General features: G+C 37.2%; 1 protein-coding gene across 2 annotated transcripts in view; it reads right to left on the bottom strand.

Annotated features, from left to right (window-relative positions):
- LOC124541544 (ATP-citrate synthase) overlaps nucleotides 1-14,665 on the bottom strand; it is a 71,399-nt gene that overhangs the window by 23,316 nt on the left and 33,418 nt on the right. For both annotated transcript variants that reach the window (XM_047119460.1, XM_047119461.1), the window contains exons 2-3: nucleotides 3,571-3,679; nucleotides 350-455 (exon numbers count right to left, since the gene is read on the bottom strand). In XM_047119460.1, coding sequence (XP_046975416.1) covers nucleotides 350-455; nucleotides 3,571-3,620 — 156 coding nt within the window. In that variant the 5' untranslated portion in view covers nucleotides 3,621-3,679. The remainder of the gene's footprint in view (nucleotides 1-349; nucleotides 456-3,570; nucleotides 3,680-14,665) is intronic.

Raw genomic sequence — 14,665 nt, 5'->3', positions numbered from 1 at the left:
TTTACTTATTTAAAAATTTACAAAAAGGTTAAAATAGTTTGCTGTTTATAAAAAAACAATCAACTGGTACAGTGATTATCAATTTATTTTGATATTTCACGGTGCAGTGCCGGCGTTCGGGAGAGGCGTGATGGGCGATGGCCCAGGGCGCCAAATTTTGGGGACACAGACATCTGGAGTCTCATGTCTCACTTTCTACATACACTATATACTATATGCATATCATTAGAGTCAATCAGACCTTCCAAGTTTGACCCTGGTCATATAAAATGTCGTCGAATACATGCCCAGACCGGGACGCTTATTTGGTTACGGCCGGCCGTGTGATAGTCTACAGTAAGTGGCTTACCTCCTTGCTCAGCCATGGGTTCTTGCCGAGCTCATCCTCCCATACAGTGCCCTGTTCGAACACAGCAAACCTGCATGGCACCAGAGCTGTTCCCGAAGCTATGTGCCTGGAAAAAGGAAAATACAGTATTAATTCTTAGCTCAGGTTGATTGCGTACCCTAAAGTATATACTGTTTCTGTTTTAAATTGAAATCGGTAGGCTGGCATTCCTTTACATAGCTATTAAATCTTAAGAACTAAGATGTTACGTCCCTTGGGCCTGCAGTAAGACTCATTGACCCTTCAGAACACATATACAAAATAATCAGAAATTACAATTCTGAAAACGAATATATGTAGATATTTTGTGGTAAACCTTTGTGCAAGCCCGTTTGAGCAGGTACCACTCCAATTTTAATTTACAATACTTGTAGCAATACTCTGTAATGCAGTGCTCAGGTTTGAGGGGTGAGTGAGCCAGTGTAAATACAGACACAAGGAACATATCTTAGTCCCATAAGTTGGTGGCGCATTGACGATGTAAGGGATAGATCACCTCACCAATCCCGCGATGTGATACGACGATGCCGGAGGTTAAATTTCGGCAAAGTGCAGTTCGGAAAGCACTTCTTTCCTTGGACATTCACAAGTCGAGTGGACCCGATGGCATCCCTCCAATCGTGCTACGGACATGTGCTCCCGAGTTGGCACCGGTCTTAACGCGTCTTTTCTGGCAATCCTACGCATTAGGCGTCGTCCCGAACTCCTGGAAGACTGCTTTGGTGCATCCGATCCCTAAAAAAGGCAACCGCTCAGATCCGTCCAATTATAGGCCTATAGCCATCACCTCCTTGCTCTCCAAGATAATGGAGTCCCTTATTAACTGCCAGCTCCTGCGGTACCTAGAGGAGAATCAGCTGATTAGTGACCGCCAGTACGGTTTCCGTCGGGGTCGCTCAGCCGGTGATCTTCTAGTTTACCTTACTCACAGGTGGGCTGAAGCAGTTGAGAGCAAGGGGGAGGCATTAGCAGCCAGCTTGGACATAGCGAAGGCCTTCGATCGCGTATGGCACAAAGCGCTTCTTTCGAAGCTTCCTTCTTATGGGCTTCCCGGGAAATTATGCAATTGGATTACCAGCTTTTTGGCAGATCGGAGCATCAAGGTCGTTGTCGACGGTGCATGCTCTGACTTAAAATTCGTCAATGCTGGTGTTCCACAAGGCTGCGTCCTATCACCCACTCTGTTTCTTCTGCATATCAATGATTTGTTGCAAATCGGGAACATTCATTGCTATGCAGACGACAGTACCGTTGACACCTTATACACCGGCCGCGCTAATATTTCTCGGGAAAACGTCGAAGAAAACCGGAACAAACTTGTGTCTGAAATCGAGTCTTCGTTAAACGAAGTCTCGAACTGGGGCCGGCTAAATTTAGTCCATTTCAACCCCAAAAAGACGCAAGTTTGCGCGTTAACCGCTAAAAAAACACCATTTGTCGTATCTCCACGATTTGAGAACATCCCGATAGCCGCTACAGGTAGTATCGGAATACTTGGCGTTGATATTTCGAGCCTCGTTCAGTTCCGCGGTCAATTGGAAGGCAAAGCCAAATTGGCTTCAAAGAAGCTCGGTGTGCTCAGCAAGGCGAGACAGTACTTCACGTCGGCCCATCGCCTAAAACTTTACAAGGCGCAAATTCGGCCTCACATGGAGTACTGCTCTCACCTCTGGGCGGGTGCTCCCCAGTACCAGCTCCTTCCATTTGACCGCATCCAACGTAGAGCGGCTCGAATTATCGACGATCAAGCCCTTTCCGATCTCCTTGATCCTTTGGCTTTGCGTAGAGATGTTGGATCACTCTGCATCTTCTACCGAATTTTTCACGGGGAATGTTCCGAGGAATTGTTCGGATTAATCCCGGCTGCTGAATTTCACCTTCGGACATCTCGTCAAAATTCTAAGTTTCACCCGCACCATCTTGATGTCCGAAAATCCACAACAGCGCGATTTCTTAGACATTTTCTGCCTCGCACAACCACTCTGTGGAACCAGCTGTCGCCGGCGGTTTTTCCGAACCGATACGACATGGGAACCTTCAAGAAAAGAGCCTACTCCTTTCTCAAAGGCCGGCAACGCACCTGCAAGCCCCCTGGTGTTGCAGATGTCCATGGGCGGTGGTAGTCACTTTCCATCAGGTGAGCCTCCTGCTCGTTTGCCACCTATTCCATAAAAAAAAAAAAAAAAAAAAAAAAAAAATAGATAATATTTCTTACAGCGCTATTGTCTAAGGGCGATGGTGACCATACCATCGGGTGGCACATATGCTCGTATAATTAAATCTTAATAAAAAGAATATTTAACCTTAATAGTAATAAGTTGGCCTAAAGCTTGAGAAAGGGTACCCAAAAATTCTCCTTTCCTTGAGAAACTTTGAATTACAAGTGAAGCAAGAGCAAGCAACGCCGAAGAAACTAGGTTGTTATTTAATTCACTACTTTCCTCCCTGTGTGTATCCGATGCGAGTATTTACGAGAGATAAGATTGTGAGTACTGTTAGCAGATTAAGTATTATTTTCTTCTGATTTTCCTTAATGTTTTATTTTTCATGTCATTCAATTTTCTTGTGTTATCGCTCCATTGAGGAAAAAACACAACTTAAAACTGACGGTGATAATAATGACGATGTTCTTGTAGCACAGCGCGATGTTAAAGATAAGGATGAGCACGGTGGATGGTGTTGGTGGATGGTGGTGATGACGGTGGTGGTGATGACGGTGGTGGTGATGTCGGTGGTGATGGTGTTGGTGTTAGATTCGGTGGATGGTGGTGTCGGTGGTGATGGTGTTGGTGGTGGTGTCGGTGGATAGTGGTGATGGTGGTGGTAGTGTCGGTGGATAGTGGTGGTGGTAGTGTCAGTGGATAGTGGTGGTGGTAGTGTCAGTGCATAGTGGTGGTGGTAGTGTCAGTGGATAGTGGTGGTGGTAGTGTCAGTGGATAGTGGTGGTGGTAGTGTCAGTGGATAGTGGTGGTGGTAGTGTCAGTGGATGGTGGTGGTGATAAGTGTGATGGTGATAGTGCTACTGATGATGGTGATATTGGTGATAATGCTGGTGAGATAGACACGATGTCAACGATAATAATTATACTGATGATGGTGGTCAAAATACTGGTGGTGTAACGATTACAAGCCTGATGGTGATGATGACGATAACGACGCTGGTGCTAACGTAATAACCTCACCTGTTTATTAGATCTTTGCCAGTGGCTTCATAAATAGCCTTCGACGACATCTCGTTTTAGTATTCGTTACTATTTGCGCTCCGCGTCATAGAGCTTTTGTCTTGTTATACTGAAACAAAAAAAAAAAAACAATTTTAATATCATACATTGAGTTATCTGTATTCAATATAAAGTTGACAAGATTGTTTAAATTAACAGCCTAAAATTCCCACTCTTTGAGGAGGCTGTTGGAGAATATTTTTTTTATTTTTATTTTATGGGTTGGCGGACGAGCATATGGGCCATCACCTATAGACAATGACGCTGTAAGGAATATTAACTATTCCTTACATCGTCAATGCGCCACCAACCTTGGGAACTAAGATGTTATGTCCCTTGTGCCTGTAGTTACACTGGCTCACTCACCCTTCAAAGCGGAACACAACAATACTGAGTACTGTTATTTGGCGGAAGAATAACTGATGAGTGGAAGGTCAAAGCCCTACCACCAATATTCCACCACGCTGCTCCAATGCAACTTAGTGGATACGCATATGGCAGAATTTTGTTGAAACTAGACACATTTAGGTTAATTAACGATGTTTTTCTTCATCGCCAAGCACGAGATAAATTATAAGTACAAATTAAGGAAATCATCACTTAAGGGAAAAGATTTGTATCCCCTCCGCGCGACCGTCTCGCTCTTTCCTTATTCTGTCTCTTTCTATTGCATAGGGTTTTATATAAAACTAATTCATATTAAATTATATTATAGGGATGGAAACTCTGATCCAAGTAGGTTTCCTACGAATTAATAAAAATTAACTTTCCCGCCAAATTGCCAAAAACGACATTTCTAAACACCTAGAACAGTTAAATAGTGCTTGTGGTTTAAACCCGCAAACTTCCGTTGAGATTCCGTTTAAATTTAGAACATTGACGTGACAAGAGTGATTTTATATATTTGAACAAAATAAAAAAAAATACAAACAATATTACTTAAATCCTGGCAACACCAATTACGACATGTCGAAATTTCTGGTCACATATAACAAATAACAATATTATATTACAAATTATCAATTAATCAATCAATATACTTGTGTTAAAATTAATCATAATATTATCATAATATTGGATCGGTGATGGCCCAGTGGATTGAGCGCCTGTTTCTCAATGACGATCGCGGGTTCAAAACCACGCACAACTTCCGTGTCCGTGGGATATTTGCAAACGATAATTAATTTTACTTTTATTTTTAATTTAATTAATTTACAAAAAATATTAAATTAATTCTCATTCTATTGTCATTGTAAAGAAAAAAAAAGAAATACTAAAAAAAATTGAATAAAACAATATTTATTATCTACCAAACATTTAGGGAAAACTTTTTATTTTAATAAAGTAAAAAAATACACTATCTATAATTCAGAAAATTGAAATTTGAATGTGGAACGCGGCGCGAGTCGATCGACGGAGCTTTGTGATTGGTCGAGAGCGATGGTGTGGTATCGCGTGATCAGTGATCACCGTTCTCGAGTCGCGTCATTTTGCGCTAAGGACACCACAACATTATACCGAATACCGTATAATTTTTTTAACTATACTTCAATGTAAGAGCTTAGCGTTCCAATTTCAAATTTTAGAGAAAAAACATTTTTAGAAATAGACTGTTGTTCTGATTATTACAACTTTAATAAAAATATAATTACAAACTAGTTTTTAAACGCGCGTTCGATTCTATTTCAGGTGATTTAATGTATTTCATTATTCAGCCTAAAAATATTTTATTTGTAGCACGCATTTATTACTTTTTAAAATATTTATAATACAAAATGAAATTGCTGTAAACAGGTTGTTGTGATTGGTCAAATGAACATGGCATGATATCGCGTGAGTTTGTAACGGCGCGTTATTTAATTTTGTTGAATGATTGCTGTTTTTATTAATAATATTATTATCAATACATAACTCAATAGTATTATAAATTTGTTTAACGCGTTCAGACTTTATTATTGAATTATGATAATTTTATTAATACAAAAACAAGTGTTTAATTTATATTTCGGATAAAAACATAATTATTGTTTCTGAGATCCTTGCCTGACAGTGGGAATTTATAACAATGTTAATTAAGGAGGCATTTAATGTCGAAAATAAATGGATAATCAAAAAAAAATATGTAAAATCCAGAAATTTCGAATATAGAAATTGTTATAAAATAGCACGCAACAAAAATCATTCCAGCGTTTTAACAGACATCCAAACAAAAACAAAGTGTGGCGGTGCCTTTACATCGTAATCCATTCGCATATCTTAACATAAAAAAGCGGACTTTGCTATTTAATAAACTTTTTTGATAGCGCGTCAAAATGATAGTGTTAAAATAAAAAAAAGAAACGATACGTTCGTATTTTCAAATTTCGAAAACATTCTGACGAGTTGGGTAAATTTTTAAATTCAAACGTCGAATTCTGTAAAGATATTTAGTATTACTAAAGTTTGAAATTTTTAAACAATTCAATCAACTGAAATTTAAATTTAGAATTACATGTTAGAATTTGAAAATGTTACGTCGTTTTGTTTTTTTTTTTTTTTAATAAACTAAAGTATTATTTTAAATGAACTTGTAAAAAAATAATAAAAGTAATATCTCTATTGACATTTCAATCAAGTGAAACCTTTACGGATGATTGCGAATTCAAAAAAATAGCGATCAATGTAAACATATGTTGTTTGTACGATGAGGCCACCCGATGGCGCCTGAGTGGCAGCCATAGACATCGGTGATCTAAGAGCGAACGAGTTAATCTAAGTAATATTTTAAATATGAAACATAGTTTGTCTGTTCGTTTGTTTGTTACGCTTTCTGTTCTTAATTGATGCACCGATCATCATGAAATTGCTCATAAAAGCTACCTAGAATATAAGAGGTAACTATAGACAAAAATCTATATTAATGATTTCATGCAGGTCTACGATAGACCCGATCGAAACCTATCAAAACTTATAGATCGTTAAAAAATAATCATTTTTAGTCATTAACATATGTCCGCAAAATTCGTACAATCGATATATTTTAACATGAAATCCGTGTAATTCACCGACATGACAGCTCAACGGGCGCCATGTTGGACGTTTACGGGCGCGTTCAGAACGAGAGACTGAGATCCAAATAATAATTCCGTGCAAAGTTACGGTAGTCAGTATAATTTTAGTTTTATTTATTTTACATGAGCGAAGACGGGTTTTCGTCTAGTATATAATAATTACGTTATCAAAAACAAATAATTTAAAAGTAAACAATGAATCACGGAGGTCGTGATAAAGATAACAGATTAAATATTAAAAAAATATTTATAGCAAATCGGTCATAAGTCGAGATGCCTCAACGATAGCCGAAGATAGCGGGTTCAAACTTGAGCAAGCCAACTAAGAATTTCATATACTTCAAATCTGTGAGAATTCTGTAATAATCTATATTAATGTTACAGTAACTCTGATTGTCTGGCTGTCTGTCGCTCTTTGAGAACCAAACCGCTGAACCGACTTTGATAAAATTTGGTATGAAGCAAACATGAGACAACATCACATACATTACTCTGATCCCAATGTAAGTAGCTAAAGCACTTGTGTTATGGAAAATCGGTAACGACGGTACCACAAACACCCAGACCCAAGACATAGATAACTAATGATAATTTACATCGACAGCCGGGAATCGAACCGTATCCGAATGTCTCGCTCGAAAACAACTAGCCGAAATTAGCCGACAGGGTTCAAGTAACACTGGAATGTCCCGTTTAAAGTAAGTAAAATCGTGACACGTCCAAATAAGCGTTACCTACGTGATGCACTCGTACCTCCGCTCGCGATCAAGATCACGGTCGTGGAGGTCGAACGCCTCCTCAGACCTCCGGCGCGGACTCTTGACCCAGTTTAAGTCGCCGATACTTTAAGTTCTGTTAAGCTATTTTTAACGTTCTTAATTCAAACTTGACCTTTGATATAGTCGTAATACGATAAGAAAATATGATTGGCAGACAAATAAGGTTGCATATCATTTTTTTTTTTAAAGAATTGTGGCAATGCTCCAAACTAATTAAGGAATTACTAATATATTCCGTTTAAGCTTATCACTTGTGTAAGTGATAGGGAGGACCATTTATAGCCCAAAGTTAGTCAAGATTGAGTATAATTTTTTTTATTACTATGCAATATGTAAACCATAGTGCTATAACAACTATAACATAGAAAGCAATATATATTTTTTACCGGCCGCGTCTGTGTGTTTTTACATTCGCGATAATATCCAAAACGACTGAACGGATTTTCATGCGGTTTTCACTAATAGAAAGAATTCATAAGGTTGAGGTGAGTTGAGGTGTTTAAAAAGCAACAAAAAAAATACAAATAAAATTTAAAATTAAAAAAAAAAGCTTATGTCCACATAACATAAGTCATATATATGTATACAAAAAATAACACGCGACTATTAATTCAATAATTATTTGTGACGTCACAACGTTAAAGTATCTCATTATTGAACGTAATCAGAGGAATCAGCTGTCCTTCACCGAGTCACGTCCACAGATTAAGCACTGCGGCTATCACGTACTAATGCACAGATAACATCAGTATTTACCAAAAAAAAAAAAAAATAGGTACCAAATATTTTAAAAATATATCATAGCTTCTAAAACATTCGATAACAAAATTCTAAACATATCAATCATGATACTTTCTACTCGAGATGGCCCAGTGGTAAGAGCGCGTATATCTTAACCGATGATTGCGGGTTCAAATCAAGCACCACCGAATTTTCATGTGCTTAATTTATATTTATAATTAATTTCGAGCTCAGCGTTGAAGGAAGACATAGTCAGAAAACCTGCATGTGTCTAATTCCAACGATAATCTACCACATGGAATATACTCCTAATCTTATCTTCCAAAGCAGAGTATGTAAGGCCTCCTCTGCTTTGGAGGTTAAGTTACGTTAGGTCAGGCAGCAGTTGCCCGGCTAGCTCAGTCGATAGAATGAGACAATTAATCTCAGGGTCGTGGGTTCGTGCCCCACATTGGGAGCATTCATTTTCGTCATCGTAGCCCGCCCGCCGAAATGAAATTAACAGCCTGATACTATATCACATATTATTATGATACTTTTCAGAATTAATTCCGATCGGAAGTGCTTACGATTAAATTCGATAACGATAAATCAAATCAAATCATTCTTTATTTAAAAGATTTGCCAGGAAATTCGATATCTATGACAAGTGTTGTTTCGATTACAATAAATAATAAATGAATATGAGACAACATCTCTGATCCCAATGTAAGTAGCTGAAGCACTTGTGTTATGGAAGATCAGAAGTAACGACGGTACCACAAACTCCCAGACCCAAGACAACGTAGAAAACTAATGGTAATCTACATCGACTCGGCCCGGTATCGAACTCAGAACTCGGAGTGGTGTACACACCACTCGACCACGGAGGTCGTCATTTTTTTCATTACATTTAATTGTAAAACAAATCGTTCATTTACATTTCGCGCTAAAATGACGAAACAGATTTTTTTTATGGCATAGGTTGGCGGACGAGCATATGGCCCACCTGATGGTAAGTGGTCACCATCACCCATAGACAATGAAGCTGTATGAAATATTAACTATTCCTTACATCGTCAATGCGCCACCAACCTTGAGAACTAAGATATCATGACCCTTGTGCCTGTAGTTACACTGGCTCACTCACCCTTCAGACCAGAACACAACAACACTGAGTACTGTTATTTGGCGGTAGAATAACTGATGAGTGGGTGGTACCTACCCAGACGAGCTTGCACAAAGCCCTACCACTGAGTAAATATCAAATAGTATACATTAACATTTTTTTTCTAATACAGTACCACTCTGGAACCGACCAGTAACTTTATTACGCTCTTTAATATTAAATATATGATTAAATTTTAATTTTGGTAAATCATATTTTTTTACATTTTTATATCATAATATTTATACTCTTTTAAAAGGTCAACAGCCTATAATTGCTCGTTAGAACGACCTTCGCGTGATCTTCGCTTACTTAATGGCGTTATATAATCTTTTCGAGATTCCTATATACTTAAGATTATATATTATTTATTCTTTACTATGGTTATGTTAAATGATTACAATTATTAATACTAATATTATAAACGCTAAACTATATTTGTCTGTCTGTATATTTCACGGTTATATCAATGAACTTAAACTTTTAAAAGGACAAAGATAACATATATCATATATAAAGATTTTAAGTTAACATGATTATTTTTATTATTAAAGTTATTGATCTCGTGAACAAGACATTCGTAGATAATGTCGAAATATCCCGAAATCAATTACTAAAAATAATTAAAAATAGTTAATCATATATTAATATGTATAGGAAAAAAACTGTTCCCATTTTTAAGTAATATAAAGTTAAAATTTAAAATGTAGAATTGCCGAAAGCTAATCATTTTATAAAATGTAGTAGACTAGCCGATCGCCCCGGCTTCGCGCGGGTGCAATACTGATACTAAATATATTGCAGAATGTGAATAAAATGATATAAAAAATTTACAGCTTTGTGTTATTACAATAAAAACCGCTACAGCTAAATTATATTTATATATCTTGTAGGATTATATACTTCTAAAATTAACAGTGTTTCTTTACTAAATTGTCCATGTATTATACACAAAAATCTTCCTCGCTTTATCTATTAAAATAAACTGCATCGAAATCCGTAGCGTAGTTTGAAAGATCTAAGCATACATAGGGACAGACAGCGGTGAGCGACTTTGTTTTATACTATGTAATGATAATGATGCCTAACATATTATATGAGCGAAAAGGTTTTTCTCATTTTTAAGTAACATGAAGTTAAAGTTTAAAATGTAGGAGGGCGGACGGATAATAATTTTATAAAGTATACATGAAATACCGAGATGGCCCAGTGGTTATAACGCGTGCATCTTAACCAATGGTTGCGGGTTCAAACCCAGGCTAGCACCACTGATTGCTGAATTTGTGTTTATAATTCAAATCGTGCTCGGCGGTGAAGGAAAACATCGTGAGGTAGCCTGCATGTGTCTAATTTCATAGAAATTCTGCCACATGTGTATTTCACCAACCCGCATTGGAACATCGTGATGGTATATGTTCCAAACCTTGTTGTTTATACATTAAAGTACAATACATTAATAAAATAAAACCATATCCACACTACATGTGTTCGACACACACACAGACATAGCTATATAAATATTTACACATTACACTACCAATGAGAACACACGTCATTTCAAAATTAAAAATCAATGACGTTTAATTTGACATTTGTTTTTTTTTTCTTATAATGACAAGGTATCATCCAGTTCGGCCTCATTTCTACAATTATTCAAATCAGTGTGTTATATTTTTGCTAGCGACTGATGCAACGTGTAACGTGTATTACAGAAATTCCTCCTGGTTCATTGGTTACGTTGGTCATTTATTATTTCAAATTGGTACACAGGCAGTCCTTGATTTACATCGAAGAATTTGAAATTGTTTCTATTTCCGGCACAGGAGACTTCACTTGTCGCAAGGCCAATGTTATGGCAAGAGGAAAAAAATATAGCAAACAAATATGCCTGATCGACTTAAATACAAGGACTGTCTGTTTTGGCGAATATTGGTCACCAATAGATATTGGCGCACCAATCTTGGGCAGTCGTGTGTGTAGTTACTGGCTTCGGTTAAGTATAATTATTGCTGTCAAGTAGAATATGTCATGAGACTGTCGATTGTTTTATTAACCTCTAGTTTACAGAATTGCAGGCAAAGTCGCGTGTCCAAAGTACACCAAGCAACCGAATAAAGTTTAAAGAGTGCGTATCAGATAGCGTTGCATGATATTATCACTTGTATTACATAAAAACGTGTGGAGGTCACGTGACGCTGTAATGTATTCGGGGTCAGGGGTGACGAGCGCGACATTGGAGCATTTCAGTTGTTTCGTGATTTTTATAACCATTTTTCGAATCGCGACGACGAGCCGAAATCGGCCGACTATTGCCGAAGATTGACATCGCGGGGTACCGAATAATCACTTAGCCTTAAAACAATTTAAAGTTCATTTACTCGATACAAGATTATATTGAAGACTAGCTGATGCCCGCGGCTTTGCTCTCGTGGAAGTTAATTATACTTACAGATTAAATTAAAATATTACGTTAACCACCTATTTCACCTTGTTTCCTTTTTCTCGCTGGAAATAACACATTACGCGTTTCCCCAATACAGTTGGGGGTACGTGAGACTGAATGAATAATTTGACTAATTTTAATTATTTATACCAACTGAGCACCACTATACATATAGGTGCTTAATTTGTGTTTATAATTCATCTCGTGCTCGGCGGTGAAGGAAAACATCGTGAGGAAACCTGCATGTGTCTAATTTCATAGATTTTTTTTTTCAAATCGAACCAAACGAACAATCTCTCTCCAATTAGTTAACCGAGGTGACCCAGTGGAAAGAACGCGTGCATCTTAAACGAATATTGCGGGTTCAAAACCAGACAAGCACCACTGAATTTTAATATACTTAATTTGTGTTTATAATTAATCTCGTGCTCGGCGGTGAACGAAAATATCGTGAGGAAACCTGCATGTGTCTAATTTCATCGAAATTCTACCACATGTGTAAATCACCAAACCGCAATGGAACAGCGTGCTGGAATATGTTCCAAACCCTCTCCTTAATGGGAGAGGCCTTAGCCCAGGAGTGAGAAATTTACAGGTTATTGTACTGTACTGATACCAACTGAAAAAAGTGGTTAATTAATTTGGAATACATTTAAAATAACTTTTTTGCCACAGGGACTACACTAATGTAACTTTTGTAACCGTGGGGCACAGCTAGTATATATCGATTATCGTAATATATTTGAGACATCCCTAGCTCGTATTAAGTACCGTTGAGCGGCTGAGGTCGATGCATCTTATCTTCGCGTCAGTCAACCGGAAGCATCCTTACACAACGAGATCAGATCACGTATATTTTATGTGTCAACCAACATTTTGTATAAGAAGTTAACATCTGACAATCAATAAGAGGGAGGGTATGCCCGCAATTTGTATAAATATTGCAGTATAACTTTCGTTACTGAACCGATTTTGATAGAACTTTTCGCAAATTTTTAGTTAGTTAGTTTTTTTTCGGTTTTCAAGTCATTCATGTAATAAACATCGGTGGTACTAGACGTGACTCATCGTTTAATATCGAAATATCTCGATTGTACGCATTTTGAGGATTTGACGACATCCGTTAGGTCGGTTCGAGAGTGGTACGGCTGTATTAAATAAAAAACGTAATGTATATTATACCTATATGCTATTTGATATTTTGATAATAATCTGTTTCATAATTTTGTCGCGAAATGTAGATGAACGATTTGCTTTACAATGATATGTAATGTAAAAATATGACAACCACAGTGGTCGAGTAGTGTGTACACCGGTTTTCATGGGTACGCCACTCCGAGGTCCCGGGTTCGATTAACGGCCAAGTCGATGTAGATTATCATTAGTTTTCTATGTTGCCTTGGGTCTGATTTTCCTTAACACAAGTGCTTTAGCTACTTACAATGGGATCAGAGATATATGTACGTGATGTTGTCCAATATTTATTTATTTATATATACATATTTGTTATCGACTATTTTTTTTATTTTTTAACGATTTATATTAGTGGATAGGTTTCGATCGGGTCCATAGATATCTTAGACCTGCACAGAATGATTAATAGAAAAGATTATACCATTGGAATTTGTGATACCGTTTTAGCACGAATAAAATATTTAAGTTTTCTAAGAGTGCTGATTTGAAATTAAAAACTAACAAAAATATTGAGACTAAAATTATAAATAAATCTTATTAATCATTAAAATAATACTTTTTAGAAAAAAAAACGTCTGGAGTTAGGCTCGGGTTGCATCACAAGAGACTAATATGGTAAAGAACAGCATTGTAAATCTGTTTATTTGAAAACATCAACAATGCGAGTTTCTTGCCGTGTGTCGCTAGAGGCAGCTTTAAATATGACGTTGGAAACAAATAAATAAATATGAGACAACATTACATACATTACTCTGATCCCAATGTAAGTAGCTGTAGCACTTGTGTTATGGAAATCAAAAGTAACGACGGTACCACAAACACCCAGACTCAAGACAACATAGAAAATTAATGGTAATCTACATCGACTCGGCCGGGAAATGAACCCGGGACCTCAGACTGGCGTACCCATGAAAACCGGTGTACACACCACTCGACCATGAAAGTCGTCTAAAGCTTTCCGAAATTATTCACGTATCCAAAACGCTTGATTGTGAAGTTAACTTGAATAAAATTGTTTTGATTTGAAAAGCGTCGCTTAATTGAATTCACAATACACGCGAAAGGATATAATAATGGCTGCCCATTCCAAGGCTCGTTTCCGGTCGCAGAACCTTCGGCTTAGCCTTTCACTGATCGACCTACAATTCTGTCGCCATAATATGGAACAGTTATGATATCAGAATTGAAAGAAAACTGTTTTATTTTTATGAACACATATCGTATATATGTATAGTACGACACAACTCAGATGTAGCATCGGCAAAATTCGTAAAACCGATCAAATCCGAATTGAGTACGCCATCTATATTTATTTCTCAGGTGAATATGATCTTTGCACAAACGTAATAACTTGCAATATCATATGACCTAATATATTCGTCAATTTAAAGCGTCGATTTTACGAGAATCTATAGCGACGAATAGCGTCGAATGGCGCGATAGGGAGCTGTTTGTACTGGCTGTATGAATCGGCAGTAATCGGTTTTATTAAATTTGCCGACGCTACATCTCAGTTGAGTCATACTACATATGCTTAAGTTCATATACTTCAAGATTTTCTAAAAAAGGGTAAATTAAAACTTCCCGTTAAATATATATACACAATTCCAACCATGAGAGGTGAAAAGCCAAATAAACATTACTTGGTTGTAGGGTTTCGTGCAAGCCCGCCTGGGTAGGTACCACCCACTCAACAGATATT

Source organism: Vanessa cardui, chromosome 28, assembly GCF_905220365.1.
Source record: "Vanessa cardui chromosome 28, ilVanCard2.1, whole genome shotgun sequence".
Lineage (NCBI taxonomy): Eukaryota > Metazoa > Arthropoda > Insecta > Lepidoptera > Nymphalidae > Vanessa > Vanessa cardui.
Note: the sequence above shows the minus strand (reverse complement) of the source record. Positions and strands in the feature narration are given on the sequence as shown.